The 25,012-nt window shown below is 36.3% G+C and overlaps 1 protein-coding gene across 6 annotated transcripts; it reads right to left on the reverse strand.

Moving 5' to 3' along the window:
- Positions 1-348: 348 nt before the first annotated feature.
- On the reverse strand, positions 349-5,008 carry LOC145796047 (UDP-glucose:glycoprotein glucosyltransferase-like). Of its 6 annotated transcripts, none has more exons than XM_082881026.1 (7): positions 4,643-4,818; positions 4,390-4,496; positions 4,081-4,181; positions 2,158-2,226; positions 1,262-1,350; positions 856-1,018; positions 349-736 (listed from the first exon to the last, which is right to left on the reverse strand). In XM_082881026.1, exons 5-7 carry the CDS (start codon positions 1,297-1,299, stop codon positions 671-673), a joined length of 267 nt encoding a protein of 88 aa, XP_082737152.1. In that variant the 5' UTR covers positions 1,300-1,350; positions 2,158-2,226; positions 4,081-4,181; positions 4,390-4,496; positions 4,643-4,818; the 3' UTR covers positions 349-670. The 6 variants fall into 6 exon arrangements, with proteins under 6 accessions (XP_082737152.1, XP_082737158.1, XP_082737164.1 ...); XM_082881032.1 differs by having other exon boundaries at positions 4,081-4,120; positions 4,643-4,800; XM_082881038.1 differs by having other exon boundaries at positions 4,081-4,120; positions 4,407-4,496; positions 4,643-4,780.
- Positions 5,009-25,012: the final 20,004 nt, after the last annotated feature.

Consider the following 25,012-nt stretch of genomic DNA (forward strand, 5'->3'; position numbering starts at 1 on the left):
TATTTAATTACCGCGACTAATTCATTTTGTCGCTAAAACACTTTGGTCGCGAAAAGTGATATTTTCGCGACCAAAAAATTTGGTCGCCAATTATCACATTCAACGACCAAAAAATTTGGTCGCCAATTGTGACATTCCACGACCAAAAAATTTGGTCGCCATTTGTTACTTTTCGCGACCAAAACTTTTGGTCGGCAAAAGTGAGATTCCACAACCAAGAGCTGTTTTGGTCGGCAATATATGTATTTTTTGCGACCAAAACTCTTGGTCGGCAATTGTCATTTTTTGCAAAAAAAAATTATTTATTTGTCCCGACTAATAAATTGATCGCCAAAAGAAGGAAAACAATACACCTGTAATTCCTAATAATTCATTCAATCCATAATAAACCTATAATTTTAAAACATCATCCATGATGTGAATGACACAATGATTCATCACATCCCTTTCATCGTTCATGAGACGTAAGACTTTACAAATTTTGAAAACTAGGAGTGACAGAAGCCTAGTAAGGCTAAAGGGTTGATTTACCTGGAAGAGAGTCACAAAATCAGGGATCAAAAGTAAAAGAGAAGAAAAGTAGCCAATCATATGTAAAGTTACAAAGAAGAATAATCAACTTTGCCTTCTAAACTAAATATGTCATTCTTGTGCTAATGGTCAAGGGAGATCATGAAGAATCCAACTTAAGAACCCATATCTCTTGTAAGAGCATATACGACATGCTGACAGAAATCTACAAAAAACAAACAAAATTTAAATGAAATCTTACCACAGTCAAAGACAAAAGCTAAGAAAATAGAAGAATATATTATTATGGAGGAAGAAGAAGCAACAAGAGATTCGAGCAAGTACCTCATTAGCATCAACAACAAGCCCATTCATCAAGAGGCAGCATTGGAGCTTAACTAAACCCAGCTTAAAAACAAACATGGAGCTCTCTTGAGATAGTTCAGTGAAAGTTTGCTCTGTTTCCAGTTTTAGTAAAGCATCTTGAGGGGGAGATTTAGCCTTTGGTCTACAGAATATAAGTACATTTGAGTGGTAGACTACTAAAAGGAACAATCAACCAAAAGAAATTAAGAACATCTACTTCAACCTCAATTGGACATAACAAGACGATGATACAATAATCAACTCTTAAATATGCATGCAGAATGATCAGAAACATTATGTACACATAACAATGAACTCAACTGTAAAATATCTTTCAGACTTGCAATAATTTTAAGTTCAAAATTTTTCCAATAAAAAAACTTACAATAATGTTTCAACAAATGCCCCTTCCACATGATGCATTTCAGGAGCATCTTCTGTAGGATCTGCTGACTCAATTCGTAATTTATTTATCTGCCATATAACAAGTAAAATGGAACTCAATCTAGAGCAATTTTGAGATGAATTTAATGATGCTACCCTGAGACACATGACACACTCACAAGACATGAAAAAACAAGAAGCTTTAGAAATTGCCAATTAATTGGTTTCACACACATCCAGAAGTGTGCACAGGATTACACACCCAGACCCATTAAAGAATCTCCTAACTTTCTCATTAAACATTGGTGACATTTCTATCTAAATAGAACAGAAGTACCAAAACCTTTGCGACAAGACATTAGTGAGTTGAGTTTCCTCAAATTACCAGTACCAGAACCTGGTAACAGTAAGTAACGCAATAAAATTGTATCATTTTATTTTTTGTGATTTTTTTGAGAATATATTATCTGATGAATTTGTAGTTTTTCTTATTTCTTTAATCACATATTCAAGCATGCCCTTTTTAACAAACAATTTGAAGTTTGGACTGTGCATAAAAACATGAGATGGAGGTAAATAGCAATTACAAAATTAGCATGAGACAGGAACTGCAACAGTAAAGGTGATATCAAGAATGTGTTTTACCACTCATTTATGTTTATTGGCCTTTGATCCTAAGAAAGAGTCTCCATAAAGTTTTTATATTCATGATTCATGAACTTCTTTACTTGTCCAAAGATTTGTGGTCTTTATATTTTGTTTCAGTATTTTCAGAGAATAAGAGAAAACATGAACCGGCAAAACAACAAAATGTTGAGAAAGAAACAAAACTGAGAAATGATTTCTTTTACATCCCAGAATATGCAAATAAGAATAATATAGATTCCAAAGTCATACATTGCTCAAAAACTAGAAAGCCATGTGAATCCCGTGATGTTCCTTAATTTAAATAAAAAGACGTATGATCTGCAAAACAGAGTCATAATAACAATTTTCATTAGCATCACAATAAATTTCTGGAATAAGTGGACAAAACACAAAGCACAAAACCTGCTTACAATGATTTCGTTTGTCAGATAGATCATGAGGTGTTGCAACAAAACTTTTAAATAAATAAATAATGGATACCAAATAACAGATCTACTGACATGTTTTAAAAAGTCCTTAGAATTTACTTCTACGACTCTCAGTTAGGCCAACCTACACCTGAAACATTACTCAGCATAAATAAAAAGTCTGCTAAAGCTTAGTTCTAACTTAACTAACTGCAGTTCAAATACCTTATCCCTATCTCGCCTCTTTCTATGATTGTGCTTTTCTACAATACAATTGAAAAACACAAATATAACATAAAAAATAATTAAAAGCTTCATTTCATATTGGGAAAAGATCAGCCAAACTTCAAGTTCAGGCCACTATGACCAAGTTCAAATTAGGCTCCACCAATAAATTTCAGGATGGGCGGGCAGTCAGGTGGTAGCTAAGCCCAATTAAATATCTGGAGGACTAGTAGCAACCTCTTGTTTACAAATATATACAACGGCATGTGATATCAGTCACCTTTGGCATTACTGGTTTGCAAAATAAGGCAGAACAATCCCTTAAAATTAAAGCCTAGATAATAGAACAGAAATGCTCATCATCATTGAAATTCATAAAAAATTTGACAACAATTCTTATTCCTTGCTCCAGTAAGGCACAATGCAACACTATTTTCCCGTGACCTTTCGCCCCTAAATGTCAAAGTTTTTTTTTATTCTACCCTAGTTGATTAAGAAATTTCTACTAAATTAATATAGAAACATAATATACTAACAAAGCCTACTAATCCAATAAAATAAAAACCATTGACCGAATTCTCACAATTTTAGGTCTCCATTTTATCATTTAGTGGCTTTGCATCACCTCTAGTAGCCAAGTTGTACTAATTTTACAGCAATAGAAATTGAGGGAAATTGAGTAATACTATTCACTTCTTTTTTGAAAATAGAGAATCATTTAGGGACATCTAAGAGAGCATGGGTTTCCAACATGACAACCCCTAGAATCAAGCAAGGGAACATTTTATACATAAAACATATATACACACTCTTCTTTGTACACTTAATTTCACATAAGTTCTATTTGAGAAGTTTTTGTTTAAACAAGCTTTTTTATTAATACAATCAAAGTAAAGAAACAAGCTAAATTTGTAATTTTACATGCTATAACCCAAAATTATAATACACTGGAAATAAGCACAATGTTTGAGTGAAGTTCATTTAATGTGTTTACATTGCAGGTTTCAATTTTACCCTTACATGGATTAGCATTATCTCTGGCCAACTAGTACTAATTTTAGAGAGACATTGAGGGAAATTTAGTAAAACTATCCATTGACTTCTGAAAATGGAGAATAATTTAGGGACATCCAAGATGGAGCTATGAAATATATATCACATGGGAGTAAAATTGTGTTACATTAAAAGTAAGTTGTCTGTATGAATGTATTGATATCTACTTGTAGCCAATGTCATTGTCATTTTAGCATACATTCTAGTAAGATCCAACCACTCAACACCTAAGAGGCATAAATAACATGTATATAGTTTTCTTCTCTACGGGACAATAGAAACAAAGTAGAGATATATAGAGATACCTAAGCAAACATAGATACACAAACATAACCAGCCAAAGACAACAAAGAGAAACAAAGACAAGCAATCATCATACACATAACACAAATCATCTTCATATGAAGTCATGATTTTAGGTATATGTTAATATTTAGATACATACAAACATGTGCAAACATCACAGAGAGATGAGGAAGAGAATCACCTGATACGAATTTTCTATCCAACAAAAACCTAGCAAAAATCTTGAACAAAAAGAATGGTCAAAGTAAAATAGGAGCCATTAGAAGCAAAAATCAAAATTACCTGAAAAATTGTCAATGGCAACAAAATCATAATTTTTCGATCAAAACCCCCAATTAAAAACCCTAAATTTTCAATTTAAAACTTAACTTCTCAAAACTCCCCCCCCCCCAAAAAAAAAAAAATCACTAGACATATACATGAAAATGAAATAGAACAAATGGTGATAGAAAAATCTGAACAAAATTTCACAAGAAACAGAAAAATCTACCGTCGTTCAATCAACACCTCTTGACATGGTGGTTTCGAAACCCTAGCTTTGTAGAGAGAGAGAGAGAAGCAGCAGCAGCAGTAGTTTACCATAAAAAGAAAGAAAATCTGCAATAGAGAGATGAAAGCGAAATCGATGAGATGAGATGATCAAAATCGAAATAGAAATCGAAAGCAAAACAAAAGAAATAATGAGTGATCACTTCAATAGAAATCAACAAAGATAAGAGGAAGGAGAGGAAGAAGCAATGTACCAGGTAACCCTTCTTCGATGAGACGAACCCTTCTCCTGATTTACCCCGGCAATATTTGTTTCCATCACATTCAATCTGTCACTGATTTCTTCCATCTATTTGGAAGGGAAACCAGAATGTTCCACCGTCTTAATCGCAGACGCACACAGTGCTTCACACGCACAGTTCTCAAGCCCTAGATTGCCCAAACAATTCTGAGTAAAAACCCCCAAATTTTCATCGTCAATCGTAACAATAGCTACAGACATCAGGAAATCAATGACCAATTGAAACCGTAGAAGACAACGTTTTCTAGAGAGCTTCTCTCTCTAACCCATCTTTTCTAGAGAGCTTTTCTAGTTAAATGGAAGCCCATTCTATTCTCCCTTTTGATGAAACCTTCTGGGTTTATTTTCTTTAGAAGCCAAAGCCTTGTATTTTGATTTTTTTTTTTTTGGGTGGGCTGAAGAGCTAGGGCTTGTGATTTTATTTTATTTTAAATTTTTTGGTATTCTATTCTGATTAGAGGAATGTAAAATAGTTATTTTAGAAAAAAAAATTCAAATATATATATATATATATTTTTGGTGATTGGCGCCCCAAATTTTATATTGGCGCTTTTTTTAAAAAAAATCATACAATTCACGACATGCATTGTGCGTCGTAAAAAAGCAATACATTTAACGGCAAGCGATGTGTGTGTCGTAAAAAGTGTAATACTTTTAACGGCAGGCGTTGTGTACGCCGTGAAAAGTACTTTTCACGGCTGGCATATGTGCATCGTGTGTAATTGATGTATTAACGGCATGTCATATGCACGTTGCGGAAACTTTTATTATTTACGGCGTGCATTGCAAGCTGTAAAAAAATGATCGTTATTACCATTTACGATCTACGCAATAGACACGCCGTGGTTGGAAAAGTATTTACGGCGTGCAAAAAAAATAAGTCATAAAAGTGAGAAACTACGGTGTGCATTTATTGTATGTCGTTGATGTGGTGCTGTAAAAAGTCAGTTTTGTTGTAGTGCATAAAAAGTCAGTTTTGTTGTAGTGGAGGAGGGCAGATGCGTGAGGCGTGAGAGCGAAGAGACACAGAGGCCAGAGGCGTGAGGCGTGAGAGAAGAGAAAGGGGGATGTGAGGTCATGTAGGATGAGGTTTGGTGGTCAAATCTGTGTGTGAGAAGAAGAATTGATATATCTAAGCCGCTAATATATTCATTTCCCTCTAAAAACCTTTAGCAACTAAACCATTTATTTGGTGGCAAAATTATTTTCTCACTAAAAGATAAAATTATTAGCCACGAAAATAGTTTTCTCACTAAATAATAATAAAATATTAAAAATTATTGGTGACGAAAATATATTCGTCATTAATAACTTTATTATTGGTGACCAATTTTTTCCTCACCAAAAGTCTGAAAATTTTGGCACTATCCAAAAAATTAGCGGGAAAATATTTAGTGACAAAAAAAATATAAATAATGACTCAAAATAATTCCGTCACGTAATTTTTTTATTATGTATGCAGATTGGTGACGAAATTTTATTTTTGTCTTTAAAAATGGCACATTTGGAGACGAAAAATTATTTTCTTCACTAAAAGGTACGTCTTTCGTGACAAAATTTATTTTCGTCATTAGTTTTCGTCTCCAAAGACACTTTTTGTTGTAGTGATGGAAGCCTTCATACGATTAAGCTCCTCTCTTAACTCCTCAAAGGGCTTCGACTGAGTAACTCGCCGAAACGGATCCCCCTGTGCAACCTCCACCGAAGCTAACCGCAACGATGCAACCCCTTTCTCTCTTTCATTCATCGCGATAATATCACTCGTCAACCCTTCCATAGATTCCACAAAGGAAGAAGGGTTCAAATCGGTCTCACATACACAAAGGCTACTCACTGGATTTGCCTTTATTTATTTTTTTTTTCTATTTTGCAGGTACAAAACGATGTCGTTTTCTAATTGGCGACCAAATTTTTTTGGTCGCCAAAAAATTTCATTTCCCCCCTCCTGGTTGTTCGAATTTCCCTCCCAAACTTTTGGCGACTAAAAAACCAAATTAGTCGCAGAAAAAGTACCTTCGCCAACAAACTTTTTTAGTCGCCAAATCTCAATCAACGGCGACTAAAATATTGGTCGCTAAAAATACAAATTTGGCGACTAATTATTTTTGGTTGTTGAAAATAAATTTTTGGCGACCAAAAATTTGGTCGCCAAAAAATATGTGACCTTCCGCGACCAAATTTGTAGTTAGTCGGGAAAAGTATACCACGTTCTGCGACCAACTCATTTTTTGGTCGCCAAAATATAACCTTCTGCGACCAATAATATTTGGTCGCCAAAAACAATGATCATTCGCGACTAATTAATATTTGGTCGCCAAATGTCATTTTTTTGGGACCAAAATTTTTTTGGTCGGCAAAAGTGGTCGCCAAATGTGTAAATTCTTGTAGTGTCTAGACCAAACTGAAAAGATAAAAAAAAAATTTAAAGAAATCATATATCAAGGGCATTTAAAAAAGAGCATTTCTTTTGTTGACATTTAAGGGCATTTCTCAAGGGCATTTCTTTTGTTGACATTCAAAAAAAATAAAAATAAAATAGGAATGCATCCTGTACAAGTTTACCAAAAGATTGTTTATTAGGTAAGGTCTTTAAAATTTTAAATTTTAGAAGTATAAGAATACTTTTTTACCATTACATAATGCAAAAAATAGCCTTAGAATCCTAGAAAACCCTAGACTATGTTATTTCCTCCACAACTCTTCTTTCTCTCTCTAAAACATTAAGCCGCCGACACTGGAGAGAGAATGTGCTCCGATGAAGGTGGTTGGAAGCTGGTATTCTGACGAAGACAAGGTAGGCATGGACCGTTAGCAAAGCTCCACACAATCTTTATGGATGAGATTCGGAGTCGATGAACCCTAAAGGATTGTTCACTATGTTCTCAAACTTCGGTGTTGTCAAAGATGTCTATATCCCAGAGAAAATGAGAAAAGCAACAAGAACCAGATTCGGATTTGTAAGGTATGATTGTCCTGTTGCAGCGGGATAGCAATTCAGAAAGCTAATGGAGTATTGTGTGGTGATAAAACTTTGAAGGTGAAAAAGGTGGATTTTGGGAGAGACAAGGAACCAACACATTCAAGAGTAATAGCTTAAAGGCAGTGGCTTTGGTCTAGTCCTAGTCCAAGATTGGACTAGACTATGCTATTGGGCCCATGGAGGCCCACCACGGGTCCCGTTTTAATAATCTGAACCGTTCAATGTGTAGAACTCGTCAAGTACTATATGCTTGTAAAAAATCACGTTGATCGGATATCGATATCTATGTGAACAAAACAGTTTTTTATCAACCGTTAATTGTTTCACCGTCCATTTTTTTTTATACAAAATTGATTTGATCACATAGCTATTTATATCCGATCAACATGATTTTTTACAGGCATGTAGTACTCGACGAGTTCTACACATTGACGGTTTAGATTATCAAAACGGGCCCAAAAAATGGGCCCCATGGGCCGAACTGGACGGGTCCAGTCTTGATCTCAACTTGAGACAAGCTGGACCCTAGCTTAAAAACCAATTGGGATAATGAGGTCAAATGGTACTGGTATTGAAGGGAGAAGCTCTTATGCTGAGGTTCTGAAAAGAGGGAAGAATTTTAGTGGTAATAACATCAGAATTAAGGCGGATGAATATGACATTGGTTGGTTACGCATAAGTGTAGTAATTAAACTTAAAACCCATTATAGCTTCGATGATTTCAAAACAGAATGCCGAATTAGAGGGCTGAAGGACATTCAACTCAGAGAAGGAGGATGGAGAAACACACTTATAACTTTCAAATCAAAAGCAGACATGAAGCAATTGATGAATAGCTCTGGTGATTGGATTATGGAGTGGAGCGAGTCAGTCACTCAATGGAATAAAGGTGTGAGGTTGGATAATGAAAGAGTTGTTTGGGTAAGTTGCTTTGGTATGCCTCCAAATCTCTGGAATGTTAATCATTTCTGAAAAATTGGTGAAGTTGTTGAGCTGGATCATAATGTTCTAAGGATGGAGTCTCTGAAGTGTGGGAAAGTTTGAATTTGTATGTCTCAATTGGAACGTATTGATAAAATGGTTATTCTGGAACCATATGGTAGTATATATCCTGTTCGTGTAGTTGAAGTTGGGGATTTGCCAGCGAAATCCATGGACGGTGGTGATCATAGCTCTGCAACGTACCATGAAAGTAGGAAGGAAGATGATGATGTGGAAAACATTGTGGCTGATGTGGCGAAAATTCGTGACATGGCAAAGAGTAAGAAGAGTAATGATGAGTTGGCAGGGGCAGGGTCTACGCACACGCGTAATTCAGCCTCTATATCTATTGTTAAGGAGATAGGTGTAGAGATAGGAATTCGTAATTTTGTTGAGAATAACCCAGTACCCAATGTCAACTTGCAGACGTCATTATTACGGGAGGTTGAAGAGAGTGGAAGACGAGCAGTTGAGGTAGTGGAGGCATCAAATGTGCCAAATGGGCTTATGAGGAGTTTAAGTGAAAGAGATCTAACTAAGCCCAAGATGTCTTTGGAAGTTGTTCTAGATGAAGCCTATTTTGATGGGAACAGTAAGGTGCCAGAAAATGATTAGACAGCTCTCGTTGAGGAGGAAAGCCCAAGTAAGGAAGTTGAAGACAGTGATGATGAGCTTAGCCCAAGTGAAGATGAAGGAGAAGTGTCTCAACCTAGTGCATATGTTTGGGCTAATAAATGAGAGACCCAATTAAATGAAAGTAAAAGGATAAGAACACCAAGGGAATTCAGTGATGTTGGAGTTTAGGGTAAATTCTAGAGAAGAAAAGGGGAGAAATGGGGCACCATTCAGAAATGGCTTCCAAAAAGGTGCCTTGGTTCGAGTTGTAGTAAGGGCTACCTTTTCATCACTCTCTATTAGTAAAAATGTATGCAAGCAAAAGAAAATTAGAAAAGAGGTAGAGGCCACCGTGCAGTTGGGAATCAATTTGGGCTTAGTAATGACTGGGAATGACGCTGAAGTTATGGAGCGAATAATTCAAATGGAAAACAAAGACATTGATAGAGTGAAAGGTCAAGTGGTGGGGCTAGGTGCTTAATTCTAGCACTTGATAGGGGGTTTGGTGAATACTTCTGTTGTTATGAAGATTCTATCCTAGAATGTTAGAGGATTGGGTAGGGTAGATAGACGATTAAGGGTTAAGGAATTACTGAGGGTGAAAAAGGTAGACATGGTCTTGCTTCAAGAAACAAAACGATCAAGCATTGATATCAGTGTCGTTAGACCTTTGTGTCATATTGATTCGATGGAGTTCATGGCAGTGGATGCAGATAGCAGTGCTGGAGGACTTCTATGCATCTGGAATCTTGAGTTTTTCTCACTAAAGGAGTGTTACTGCTCTAGAAGTTTTATCCTTTTGGTAGGTACTATGCACTCTTCTCTTAACTATGTGGTTGGTAATATTTATGCACCAAACGAAGATGTGAATAGGAGGAGGTTGTGGAGCACTTTAGTCAATTTGAAGTCTGCTTTCCCTAATACATGGTGTTTAACGGGGGGACTTTAATGAAGTTAAAAATATTAGTGAAAGAAAAATGGTGTATTAGGAGAGACAGAGATATGGGTGAGTTTGGTAATTTTATTAGTAACCTTGAACTGGTTGATATCCCAATGTTGGATAGGAAATACACTTGGGGTAATTCTCAAAACTAGAGTAGGATTGACCGCTTTCTGGTTAACTCTGAGTGGTTGGAATGGCATAAATATAAAGTATGGGGGCTACCTAGACTTTTTTCTGATCATAGCCCCATCTTGCTGATGGATGATGATAGGAATTGGGGTCCGAAACCTTTTAAGTTCATCAATGCTTGGGTTCTACACCCTAATTTTCTTCATGAAGCAAAAAAAGTTTTGGATTCAGCAAGGGTACATGGATGGGCGAGCTACGTAATTATGGAAAAGCTGAGAGTTTTGAAAGTTGCTCTAAAAAGATGGAATGTGGAAGTGTTTGGTGATATGGACTCAAAGTTGAAAGAAGCTAAAACTAAACTACATTATCTGGATTTACAATTTGAATTGAGGGAGTTAGATGAGGTGGAAAAGGGCAGAAGAAAGGAGGTAAGGGGTTTGATTTGGAGGCTTAGGAAAAGAAAAGAGTGGTTGTGGGTGCAAAAATCGAGGATGGACTGGGCTCTTAAAGGTGACAGAAATACTAGATTTTTCCATATTATGGCTACTAAGAGACAAAACAAAAATTTGATTGCCTCTATTGAGGTTAATGAGGTAGAGGTTGAAGAACCCAATGAGGTCAAACAAGTCGTTTGTTATCACTTCCAGAATTTATTCACTGAACAATGGAGGTATAGGCCAAGCATTGGAGGAGAGTTCAAGAAGATTGAATCTAATCAAGTAGTTGACACTATGGAGAGAGAATTCATGGAGGAAGAAGTATGGGCTGCTATAAAAGAATGTGATGGTAACAAAGGCCCTAATGGGTTTAACATGCTTTTTTTTTTCAAAAAGGCTGGAAGTTTTTGAAAGTTGATATCATGAAGTTCATGATGGAGTTCTACAATAATAGTAAATTGGGTTACGGGGTAAATTTCTTTTTTGTTACTCTTATCCCCAAGAAGGAAAATCCTAACTCTCTTACTGATTATAGACCCATTAGCTTGATAAATTCTCCCTATAAAGTGCAGTCCAAAGTTTTGGCCAATAGAAACATGCAAGTCTTGCCTAGTGTGATTGATAAGGCTCAGTTTGCTTTTATGGGGAGAAGAAATATTATGGATGGAGTGCTTATAGCAAATGAGGTGGTGAATCAAAAAAGAAGGCCCTCATTTTTAAACTAGACTTTCAGAAAGCATACGACACTATTAATTGGAATTGTTTGCTGCAGATGTTATCCAGTTTTGAGTTTGGATCAAGATGGATTCGTTGGATGAAAGAATGAATGGAATCTACTATAATTTCTATTTTGGTTAATGGCTCACCATCCTCTAAATTTTGTCCACAATAAGGGCTAAGACAGGGTGATCCTCTTTCTCTTTTTTGTTTAATGTCGTTGTCGAAGGGCTGAACATATTGTTGTCAAGAGCTAAGGAGTTGAGGATTGTAAAAGGAGTGGTAGTGGGTGATAAAGAGGTTAGTATATCTCATCTACAGTTCGCTGACGACACTATTATATTCTGTGAGGCCGAATGGACTGAGATTGTGGCTGTGAAACGCATTTTAAGATTCTTTGAAGTGGTCTCGAGGTTGAAGATAAACTTCCATAAAAGTATGATTTTGTGGTGTGGGAGTTGAAGATAGGTTGGTGGAAGAATTTGTAGCCAAACTGAATTTTCTGAGTCAGAACCTTCCATTAAAGTATCTTGGGTTGCCACTTGGAGCCAACCTAGGTAGGAAACAAATATGGCAGCTAGTGGTGGACAGGATTAAAAACAAATTATTTGGTTAGAAGAGACAGATGCTTTCTAATGCCTGAAGAGCCACTCTTATTAAATCTGTTCTGTTTTCTTTACCTATATATTATAAGTCTTTGTGTAAGATACCTGATTGTGTTGCTAAAGAAATTGATAAGATTCAAACTAGGTTTCTGTTGGGGAGGGGATGAATCTAAAAGAAAAATCCATTTGGTAAAATGGAAAGAGATGTAACTGAATAAGAATCAAGGAGGTCTTGGAATTAGAGATCTTAGAGTGACTAATGAATGCTTGTTACTTAAGTGGTGGTGGAGATATGCCTTGGAAGATGAGGCTTTGTGGAAATCAGTGATATGTGCCAAATATGGTGTATCTGGGGGTAGTTGGTTCCCTTCATTGAATGACTTTGGTTCTGCTTTTATTATCTGGAGAGATATTCTTGTTGTGGCACATGTAAATCCTAGGTTGTATAACTTCTTTATGGAAAATGTGGAGCTTAGGATTGGTGATGGGAATAGGGTGAAGTTTTGGGATGATATTTGGATGGGATCATCAAGTCTTAAATTCCAATTTCCTATGTTGTACCAGCTGAATTTAGACAAAGAGATCACCCTAAAAATGCAGCTTTCTTGTAGAGATAGCACTAACAAATGGTCTTTAATTTTAGAAGGCCCTTTTTTGGTTGGGAAGAAGATGAGGTGATAAGACTGCAAAATATGTTGGGAGTAGGGCCTTGCTTACATCTTCATCAAAAGGACTCAATCAGGTGGAAAGCTCAACAGTTAGGGCTATTTAAAGTTGGAGTTCTGTATAATTAGTGCAAGCAAAGTTCTAGACATGTTCATAGCTCACCAGATTTGGTTTGGAATAACTTTGCCCCTTCAAAGGCTAAATTCATTACTTGGCTTGCATGGAAGGATAGGCCGAAAACCTCTACATTCCTTAGAAGAATTGGAGTTCTGTCAGGTTCTGGAATGTGGCCCAGTGTGTTATGCAAAGCTGAGGTGGAAACTTCCAATCACCTCCTTTTGTCTTGTTCCTTTGTGTGGCATGTTTGGTCAAAAATCATGGACTGGTGGGGAATTCAATGGGTGATACCAAGATCTTTCGAAGATTTGATGCAATGGTGGTTAGGGTGGAAGTTTATGAAAAAAGAAAAACAAGTTTGGGGAGCTGTTTTCATTTCTATTGTTTGGTCTCTGTGGATATACAGAAATGATTGTATCTTTAACAATACTCAACTTACTATTGATGAATTATGTAAGTTAATAAAAGTTAGAGTGGCCATGTGGTTGAAGTCTTATGATATGGGGTTTTTCTACTCCATTCAAGAGATTGTTTCAAATATAAAATGGGTGAGTCAAAACGTTTAAGGGCTAGAGGTGGTTGGTGATTGTTCAAGCTTGGTTGGATGATACCTATGTTGTTTCTTTGCTATGGTTGGCTATTGGTTCACTTTGTTTGTTCTGGTTTTGTTTCTCTGTTGGGTTTCTTTGCTGCTGGTTACTATGCTTCTGATTTGGTTGCTCTATATCTGCTGCTGGTTTGTTTTTTTTGGTGTTCTAAATGTTTTGGTTTTTTAGGTGAACTGATGCGGCAACTTTGCCTCTCTGATCTAGCTGATGTTTGGTTGTTCTGGTTTTCTATTGTGTACCTCTGATGTTGATCTACTTTGAATCAGATGCTGATATGCTCTCTTTTTGGTTGTTATGTATCTGATGCTGGGGCTTTTGATCAGGTTGAAGGTATTCTTCTTTGGAGTATTATTAGTATTTTGGTTGTATTTTGGTGTCGGTTTGTTTCTTATCAACTTGTTGGTGTGCTAGCATATGATTGGGTGTGCTTTTGGGTGTCAATCTAGTTGGGATCCTTCTATTTGCTTTGATGCTTTTTGCACCCATTTTCTTTCATCTCTTTCTTTATTGATGTAATCAATTTTTTTTTTTTTTTGGGATCAACAACAAAGGTCCCTTTATTGATGATGGAAACCTTACAGGAAGGGAGAAACATTAACAAAAGAGAGGGATGATGCAAGCCATCACAAGGCAGCACCAAACCAAAACCCTGTTGGTGAGGAACCAACAGAGACAGCCACTTACAGATACAGCAAAAAACAAACAGCCAACTCAAATAGATGCAAAATAGAGGCATGCAACCTATTCTAACTACAAACAAACCCAAAGTAGGCATGGATACAGAGTGACAGATTATCACACAGCAGCATCCATACAGTAGATAACAGCAGCAGATCAACAGATTAGTGCACAGCAGCATACACACAGATGTAGAGTAGGAAACCCATACCCAGCAGACCCATACCCAGCAGATACAGAATAGCAGATTAGCCTCAGATGCAGAGTAGCAAACCAGCCACACAGCAGCTTATCACCCCTCAGTCCCACAACACCCTCAAATTATATCAGACCATACACCCCAACAACCAGTCCAGAATCCAAATCAGCAGGCTATAAGTTGACCAAAATCCATGGCCCTCCTCAAATGCATTCCTTAATCTGAACCAAATTGATGGTTAAATCCAAGACGGAGTACCTGATCTTTCGTACAGAAGCTTTAACCCATAAAGCAAATCTAATCTTTATCAGCTCCCCTAAGTCAGATGCACAAGGTTGCACTCCACTAAACAAACATTCATTCCTTAACTTCCAGATGGACCAAAGTATAATGGAAGCCAAGGCTCTCCACAATCTCCTAGCTAATTTCTTATAATTCCACCCTATCCACCAATGAAACAAACCATCAATATTCCTTGGCACCACCCATAGACACCCCCACCAAATCATTACATCAGACCACACCTGCCATGAAAATGGACAGTGGAGTAATACATACATAGCAGATTCATTCTCAACTTTGCAAAAGGCGCATAACACAGAAACCTCACTGTGCAGCACACCTATATGTTTTAAAAAGTCCCATGTTTTCACTCTATTCCTCCAGGCCAACCACCCAAAAAATTGGACTTTGGGGGAAATGTCATTATTCCACACAAACTTACAAATTTGGAGAGAAGGGCCCAAGAGGGAATCGCTATACCGATATAAATCTGAGACCTTAAACTCATCACCAATAGATCCATTCCAAACAGGGCAGTCTTCCTCATTCAGTCTTAAAGGAGGGGTCACCAAAAGCACTTCTGCCAACCTGTTAGCCTCAGCCTTTTCCCAATCATCTAGTGGCCTACGGAAACAAAAATTTCACTCCCCAGAGCTGAATTTCCTCTAAAAAAAGTAGGACAGTGAGCCATCTTTTACTGTTGACAAACTAAATAATCTAGGAAATTCATCTTTACGACAACTACCACCAACCCATTTATCATACCAGAATTTGATTATACTCCCATTGCCCGCCTTTATCTGAAATTTCTCCACAAAGAACTCCACAGGAGGTTGATTTAGACTAGCAACTACAAGAACATCTCCCCAGATTCTAGAAAGTCTAGCTGATGAATTTATAGGTGGGAGCCAGTGAACCTCCTCAATCATATACTTGATGCACACTATTCTTCTCCAAAGAGCATTTACTTCACTTCCAAATTTCCACCACCATTTAAGAAGTAAGCTTGCATTGACATCCCTTATTCTTCTAATTCCCAAACCTCCTTGATTTAGACTTTTAGAAACTTCAGTGCATTTCACCAAATGAACTTTCCTCTTTAAATCATTCCCACCCCAAAGAAAAGAAGCTTCAAGCCTTTCAATCTCTCTAACCACACCACAAGGCATTCTAAACAGAGACAGATAATAAATCAGAAGGTTAGATAAAACGAACTTAATCAACGTTAATCTACCTGCAAAGGAAAGTAGCCTTCTCTTCCACCCAAACAACCTAGACTTTATTGTATCCAAAACTGGCTTCCAAGTAGATTTCCTCCCTGGATTAGCTCCCAACGGCAAACCCAAGAATTTAAGCGGTAGTCCTTGTACCTTACAGTTCAAGACATCAGCATAAGACACCAATATTTCCTCCTCCACTCCAACTCCACATACCACACTCTTATGAAAATTTATCCTCATGCCAGAAAGGATTTCAAAGCATCTTAGTATCCGCTTTATGAACACTATTTGATCCAAATCTGCCTCACAAAAAATTATGGAATCATCCGCAAATTGGAGATGTGAAATCACTACCTCATTAACACCAACTTTTACCCCTTTGATAATACCTTTCTCAAAAGCTCTGTTCATTAGAATATTCAGCCACTATATTAAAAAGAAAAGGAGATAGGGAGTCACCTTGTCTGAGATCTCGTTGAGGTGAAAATTCCTCTGTAGGTGAGCCATTCACTAGAACCGACAACCTTGTTGTAACAATACACTCCTCCATCCATGAAACCCACGTAGAACCAAACCCAAAGTTATGAAGCATAGAAACCAAGAATTCCCAATAAACAGAGTCATAAGCTTTCTCAAAATCAAGTTTAATAATCACACATTTTCTTCTTGATTTATTCCATCCATCTACAATTTCATTAGCACTAAACACTTCATCCAAAACACTTCTCTCCCCTAAGAAAGCCGATTGTGTTTCACCAATAATTGAAGGAAGAACTTTCTTAAGTCTAAGAGCCAGAACCTTAGAGAGAATCTTGTACAAACTACCCACCAAGCTAATGGGTCTAAAATCTGACAACCCAATAGGATTATCGGTCTTAGGAATCAGAGTGATAAACGAGCTGTTAATCCCATAGGAAATTTTGCTACTAGCATGGAAGTCTCTCATAAACAACACAACCTCCTGATGAACTAACTTCCAACATTTCTAGAAAAATAGAAGATTAAAACCATCAGGGCCTGGAGCCTTATCTCCATTACACTCCATAACTGCTGCCCTTACTTCGGTTTCAGAGAAGGTAGCTTCAAGATCCTGATAATCAAAGCTATCTTGAACTGATTTAAACACACCAACTAGCACTGGTCTTTTGGCCCAACTTTCTGAATATAGCCTCTTAAAGTGTTATAGCACCTCATACCTTAACTTAGCTGGCTCCTCAATTATTTAACCTTCAACTGTGATGGAATTAATTGAATTTCTACTCCTTCTGCTGCTGGCCATAATATAAAAGAACCTCGTATTCTTATCCCCATTAATGGTCCAGTTAACTCTGGATTTCTGTTGCCACAACCACTCTACCATTTTACTAAGCTTCCAAACTTCACCCCTCACTTGTCTTCTTCTAGCCTTCTCAGCCGCAACCAGACCTCTATTTTCAGCCACAATATCTAGCTCTACCAATTCCTCCTCAGCATTCTTGAGTTTTATTGCTAAATTTCCAAACACTTTCAGATTCCATTTTTTCAGCTCCACTTTCAGCATTTTTAGCTTCTGGAACAACACATGTCCAGCTTTCCCAATAATCCTAAATTCATCCCAAACCTTTGCCACAAACAAGGAAAAGCTTGGATGACTAGACCACGCATTCATAAACCTAAAAGGCTTAGGTCCCCAATCCCTCTCATCATCTATCAGCATTATAGGACAATGATCAGAAAACAACCCAGGAAGACCCCACTCTTTAAAATTAAACTTCATAAGCCATTCCGGATTAAGCAGAAAACGGTCAATTCCACTCCATTTTTCCCCATCTTGTGCATTAGACCATATGAACTTCTTGCCTAATAGAGGCAAATCATTCAACTCACAACTCTGAATAAAAGAGTTAAGATCCATCATCCCTTTATCTCTTCTGGAGCAACCCACCCTCTCACCAATATTTCTAATTTCATTTAAGTCTCCCCCTAAACACCATGGATTTGGAAATTCAGATTTTAATTCGATTAAGGTGTCCCAAAATTTACCTCTACTACTCACCTCATTTGGAGTATACACATTCAAAATATTGCAATCAAATGAATTTAGCAATTTACCTGATAAAAGAATAAGCCTTCTGTTACAGCAACAATCCACCATCCTGAAAACATCTGGGTCCCATATGCAAAGAAGACCCCCAGCAGATCCCTCAGAACCCACCACCATAAAATCCATGTTTCTCTTTCCCCACAATGCTCTAACCTCCTTCTCCAAAATAGAAACATTCTTTGTCTCCTGAAGAAGCACAATATCAGCATTTCTTTCATAAATAAGCTTCCTAATCCTTCCTCTCTTCTCTAAATTTCCCAACCCTCTAACATTCCAGGACATCAACTTCATAATTAAACAAAATATAACACCATATTCCAGCCCAGATAGATACCCAAGCCCCTATTCTTTCCTTTTCTCCTTCCTCCTTGCTCTGTCCACTAACTCCAGATCCACCATCTTTTCTAAGGCTTTAGACTCTTTACCTTTGTAATTGATACCCAGGATTTTCCCCAACTGAATGTTCGCTTGTGCCTCACTAAGAATGTGATTTAATTTACTAGAACTACTTTCAACTGACGCAGAAAAAGACATGGCAGCAGCAGCAGCCCGAAAGACAGCACATTTAGTAGTGGGCTTGCTTGATGATGCCCCTTTATGACCATACATTCGAGCAAAAATGAATAACTAGACCTCAGTGATGGATTTAGATTCATGGGAGAAACTTACCTTTATTTTCCTTTTCTGTTTTGACTTCAGCCTACCAGAAATATTGACATTACAACCTTTATGCTCTGTTTGCCCCATACACAAACTGGGCCTTGTATCTTCCCAGATAGAATTAGTATTTAGATTTGAATTTGGGCCTCTCATCCCAACACCTACACTGTTCTTTACCACAGGGTTTTGAACAAGGCCCAAATTTACTTCCAAGTTAATACCAGGCCCATGTCCAGCTGACCCACTCATAGACTGAATAAATCCGAGTGTAGCTATCTGCTCCTCCACACGTAGATTATCATCATTATCCTGTAGGCTACTCTCTGCCACCGCCATCTTCATACGCTCCTCAACCACCAAGTTGTCCCCTACGCCACTTACTGTCTCCTCTACCACTGTGTCTACCTGTTTGTTTACAAGAGCAACATCATCGTCTTCATCTTCCACAGCCAGATTAACATCAAATTGATCACCAACATCAACCCCAACAGATTGATGCTGAACCACCACGTTTGAATTCAGATCCTCCCTCACCTCACTGGACATAATGCTATCATAGACAACTAAAGTATGCGGTTGTTCTTCGCAGACCAAGACTGAGTGAAATCGGCCTTTACATTCCAACTTTATCGTTTGATTTATATACTCCATATAATGCGTTGCAACTCTAATTCTTCCATGACTAAAGGACTGTGGTTGATTGATATTCCCATCCAAACTAAGCACACTACCCCATATACCCCCAATCTTGTTGAAGATGTTTCTATTCCACATACTCAGAGGAATACCATAGCACCTGAGCCACAGACACCTCTCTTGCTCTGGATATACACCTGGTTCCCACAGTTTGACATCTTCGCACTATTCCTGGAACCATTCTTTGATCAATACAAACTGTGACAGCATAACCTCTTTTGATGGGAAAGTCAATATAGCAGTCCTACCACCCACATTTCTAACCATCACATGCCCCATTTCTTTCTCTTTTAGCACCATCGCAATACCCTGCCTTGAGAACTCCGATTTGAACTTTAGCAACACACTATCATACAACCAGCCATGCCCTTCTTCATTTACCTGAGTCGTATATCCTTCCTTACCTCCCTGTCCCTTAACTCCTGCTGTTACCACATCAGCGAAAGATCTTTGAAAACCCAACTGATCACCATTATACCTTCCTTCAGCGGCCTTATCACCATTACTCCTTCCAACCTGATCTCTTCTCCCCAATCTATTTGCACTACGATCATACTCAGCTAATTTGACTTTAAGCTCCTTATCCCCCATCCACAAACCATCGGTTTTCTGTACAGCCACATTTGCTGCTACTGAACAATCAAATCTAACAAAACCAAATCGAGTATTGGTATTTCTTCTTCGCTTTCGAGGTATCAACACATCCTTCACTAGTCCAAACTTGGAGAACAGATGAAACAATGATTTCGGATCCATAGAAGAAGGGATGTTATCCACAAAAACAGAGATTAAGCCCTTACTTCCCTTGTTACTCCATACTCCACTCCTTTTCCTTTGCTTTACTATTGGAATCCACCCTCCGTTTTCCATCTTCTCCGATGAGCCAAATTTTTATGCCAAATTGCAGTAATCTAGGTTTCTCTTTGGCACCTATGTTCCTCTCAACCTGATCTCAAATTTTATCATCAATAAAGTTTCTTCTTTTGCGGATCAAAAAAAAACAAAAACTCGTTCTCACTCTATCGTTGCTCTCTATGCTCTCTTATTTCTCCTCTTACCTTCGGTCCCTTTACTATCTTTCCATCCACTGGCGTTGTCCGACCATTGTTCATAGATCACCAATCCAGATCTGGACCGTCTTTCATCATTTACCATTCCAAATCACCATTCATGTCTCCAACATCATTGTCTATGCCTCACCCATTCAGATCTCTATTGTCGTTCAACATTTGTCAATTTAACCAATGCAATAAAAGTAGAATGATAAAACATTCACACATCACCAACCCAACATTTGTTGTTCTTTTACTTCATTGTGTTCTCTCTCTCTCTCTCTCTCTCTCTCTCTCTCTCATATGTATGTGAATTAATAAATATTTGGTTGTGTTGGTTGATCTGCATGTTTTTTCTTAGAATGATTTGTTTTATGATTTTTTGCTAGAATTGATCTTTGAAATTTCGCTAACCTTGTGCAATTATAATGGCTTTGTTCACTAAAATTTTACTTTTAGATTAAGTTAGAGAAATTTCATTTACTACTGACTTAGAATTGTGAAACTTTACTTGGTTGGAGAGTCAGTATTGATAGTTGGAAAATTTCATTGTGTTAAGTCAATAAAATTTCACTTCACTAGGCACTCACCCAAATAATCACTGAAAAATAGTTACTAGCAATCGGCAATAGTCACCGAAAATTGTCAACGATGCACGGAGATAGTGGTACAGCACTAAGGATATTTTTCAAAAAAAAAAAAAAAAACCTTTGCATCTTTAAAATAGTAAATATATTTTAGTTGTTCTTAAATTAAATAGATATATTGACCATGGATATGAAAAAAACAAAAGCAAAAACAAAAAGAGATAAGAAGAGGAAAAGATAAAAGTATACATTAATTACACTCCAATCATGTACTTGATTTGGTAGGTATTTTTGCCTCTTTTTTATTTTTTATTTTTTTTTATTTTTTAACGGCTATATTAAATTGAGGCAACCATTAAGCTTGAGGAACAATGTTGCATTGTTTACACAAGAAAAATAAATATTTAAATAACAGACTTTGTTTTTGTCACCTTAACGGCCTCAGTTGGGACACATACAAATTTCATGAACACATCTCTCTTTTCAATCGCCAATAGTGCCAACTTCTTTCGTATCTACTTTTTATAGTCGGATCTTATTTCTTTATCAACAATGTTTGATAGCTTGAAATATTATGACTTAAATAACTCGAATATCTTTAAACGTTGTCGTTTTGGGGGTAAAACGATATCGTTTTGGAGGTAAAACGACGTCGTTTTAATATATTTGAGCTATTCGGGTCACACAATTTCGAGCTACCAAGTATTTTTGTTTCTTTATTCAACAAAATTAATTGGAGAAAAACAATTAGTCAATTCAGTAGAATACAAATTTTGTTAATTTCCAAATTATGAATATGTAAAAACGCCAAGTTCATAATTAATTTAGGTAACCATTAAATTTACCCTATCAATTCACACAAATTTCACCAACTGAATAAAAAATTGACTAACCAACTGAATAAAAAATTGACAAATATTTATTAGTCCAAATAATTTTTTGTGGTCTGAGCCTATATAGACTTTTTGTTTTTTTGGTGAATAAGTCATAAAGAAAAACGGAAGAATAAACAAGATTTATAAGGGGTATGCCCAGCCCCTATATAGACAGTATTTATAAATGAGTAAAGAACATAACTAATTGTAATTTTTGCCCGCCATTGTCATTTCCTCACTCTCTCTCTCTCTCTCTCTCTCTCTCTCTCTCTCTCTCTCTCTCTCTCTACCATTGCGGTTCAATACAGAACTGCTTCTTCGTTCAATTCAAGTTATACATCTTACCTCATTGTCATTGCCCTTGTCTCCCTCTCTTCACCTCTACAGTTCAGTGCAAGAGGCTTCTTGGTTCAATTCAAGTTATGGGTAAATTAAAATGAGCTAATGCAATATCTATTATCATGATTATCTGAATCCCGATTCAGATCATAAGATTTTACGATCCTACGATCTTAGTTGGGTAACCGATTCGGATCACACTAGGATCTTAAATTTAATAAGATCTTAAAGCCACTACGATCCTAGTCATAAAATGATTTAGAATCGCATATGATCACTACAAGAAAAAGCATTTTTACCGACCACTTTTAGCTACCAAAACTAATTTAGTCGCCGAAAGTCACGGAATTGGCTACCAAAAATAATATTAGTCGGCAAAAGTCAACTTTTTAGCTACTAATTTTTTTTAGTAGGGGAATGTTGATTATTGGCTACTAAAAAAAATTTAGTAGCTAAAGATATTACAATTGGTGACTAAAACAATTTTTAGTAGCTAAACATATGACAATTGGCGACTAAATAAAAATTTAGTAGCCGTAAAGGTACCTTTAGCTACTAAATTGTTTCGTAGCCAAATGAAAATTAAAAAATTAATTTTTAATCTTTCCCGACCAAACTTTTGGTCGCCAAATGTCAAGTTTCGGCGACAAAATTTCTTTTAATCACTGTATACCTACTTTTGGCTACTAAATAGTTTGGTAGTCGAATGAAAATAAAAAAATTATAAGATACCTTTGGCGACCAAAATTTTGGTCGCCAAAAACGGGGGATTCACCGACTAAATTACTTTTTAGTTGCCAAAGGCCTACTTTTGGCTACTAATTATTTTGGTAGCCGAATGAAAATAAAAAAATTATAAAATACCTTTGGCGACCAAAATTTTGGTCGCCAAAAACAGTGGATTCACCGACTAAATTACTTTTTAGTCGCCAAAGGCCTACTTTTGGCTACTAAATATTTTGGTAGCCGAATGAAAATAAAAAAATTATAAAATACCTTTGGCGACCAAAATTTTGGTCGCCAAAAACAGGGGATTCACCGACTAAATTACTTTTTAGTCGCCAAAGGCCTACTTTTGGCTACTAAATATTTTGGTAGCTGATTGTTTAATAATGGTAAAGTGTTCCTTTAGGTAATGGTAATTTCTGTAGGGTTGTAATGAAAAATTAATATTATTAAAATGTAATGAATATTTTTAAAATGTAATAATTTATCATTTAAATAAATTTTTCAATTTTTCAATATCATTATCAAAACGAGGGCTAAGTGTGTAAAATGTAAGACTTATTGATATTATTTCAGATTTTAAAATTTTTCTTAATTTTTTAATAATTAATTTTTTCAACTTTTTTAAATATTTTAAGCAAATTTTAGTCGCTGTAGACCTACTTTTGGCTACTAAATTGTTTGGTAGCCGAATGAAAATAAAAAAATTAACAAAATAGTATTTTATTTTATTAACAACAATACCATTAGTCTCCACTTGAAAATTTGACTAAACAAAATAGTTGTTTTATTTTATTTTATTTTATTTTTATTTTTATTTTTATTTTTATGAAGAGGTTGTACACCCACCATCCAAAAATATTAATATCTTATTTTATTTTTTATTATCTCAAAATATTAATTTTTTTTAAAAATTGATTATTAAAATAATATTTTAATAAATTTTTTAACTATTTAATAATTAATTTTTTCAACTTTTTAAAATTATTTTTACGTTATACACGGTTAACAATAATCAAACACTATTGTTAATTTAAATTTGGAGGGAGACATTTCTAATTTAAATTTGAGGGATTTATAAAAGTAATTGGCGACTAAAAAAACACGGGTTGAGCTGGCTCAAAAAAATTTTTAAAAATTTTTTTCGTTCTTTTTTTTTTAATTTTCTTTCTTATTTTTTATATGTATATAGTAGAAGAATATAAGAATATAAATGCAAATATATATATATATATATTGTGGCTTTAAGACAGCTTCATATATATATGGTCATAAAATGGTTTAAATAAATGCAACGGTATTTTTTTGTTATAAAAAATAAATAAAAAAATAAAAACGACGTTGTTTTACTCTTTCGAACATTTCTCTTTTCACCAATTTTTTCATTTTTCTATCTCTCTATCTCTGTCTCTGTCTCTGTCTCTGTCTCTCTTCTCTTTCTCTCTCTCACTCATAACTCTTCTCTGTCTGTCTGTCTCTCTCTTTCTCTATGTGTCTCTGTCTCTCTTGTCTCTCTCTTTCTCACTCATCACTCTTCTTTGTCTGTCTATCTCTTTCTTTCTCTCTATGTCTCTGTCTCTCTTCTCTTTCTCTCTCTCACTCATCACTCATCACTCTTCTCTGTCTGTCTGTCTGTCTCTGTCTCTGTCTCTCTTTCTCTCTGTGTCTCTCGTCCATCTTTCTTCTCTTTATCTCTCTCATCTCTCATCTCCCATCTCTCTCTGTCTGTCTTCTCTTTATCTCTCTCGCTCATCTCTCTCTGTCTTTCACTCATCTCTCTCTGTCTCTCTCTCGTCTATCTCTTTTCGCTCTCTCTCTCTCTCTCTCTCTCTCTCTCTCTCTTTGTCTATATCTTTTCATTCATTTTTTCATCTTTCTTTCTCTCTTCTCTTTCTCTCTCTCACTCATCACTCTTCTCTTTCTGTCTGTCTGTCTATCTGTCTCTCTCTCTCACTCATCTATCTCTTCTCTCATATCTTTTCTCTCTCTGTCTCTTTCGCTCATCTCTCTTCTCTTTATCTCTCTCGCTCATCTCTCATCTCTCTCTGTCTCTCTCATTCATCTCTCTTCTCTCTATCATTCCACCCCCACCACTACTTCCACTATCGCCACTTCACCTCTACAACTA

This window comes from Camellia sinensis, chromosome 1 (assembly GCF_055761805.1).
Source record: "Camellia sinensis isolate YWXY chromosome 1, ASM5576180v1, whole genome shotgun sequence".
NCBI lineage: Eukaryota > Viridiplantae > Streptophyta > Magnoliopsida > Ericales > Theaceae > Camellia > Camellia sinensis.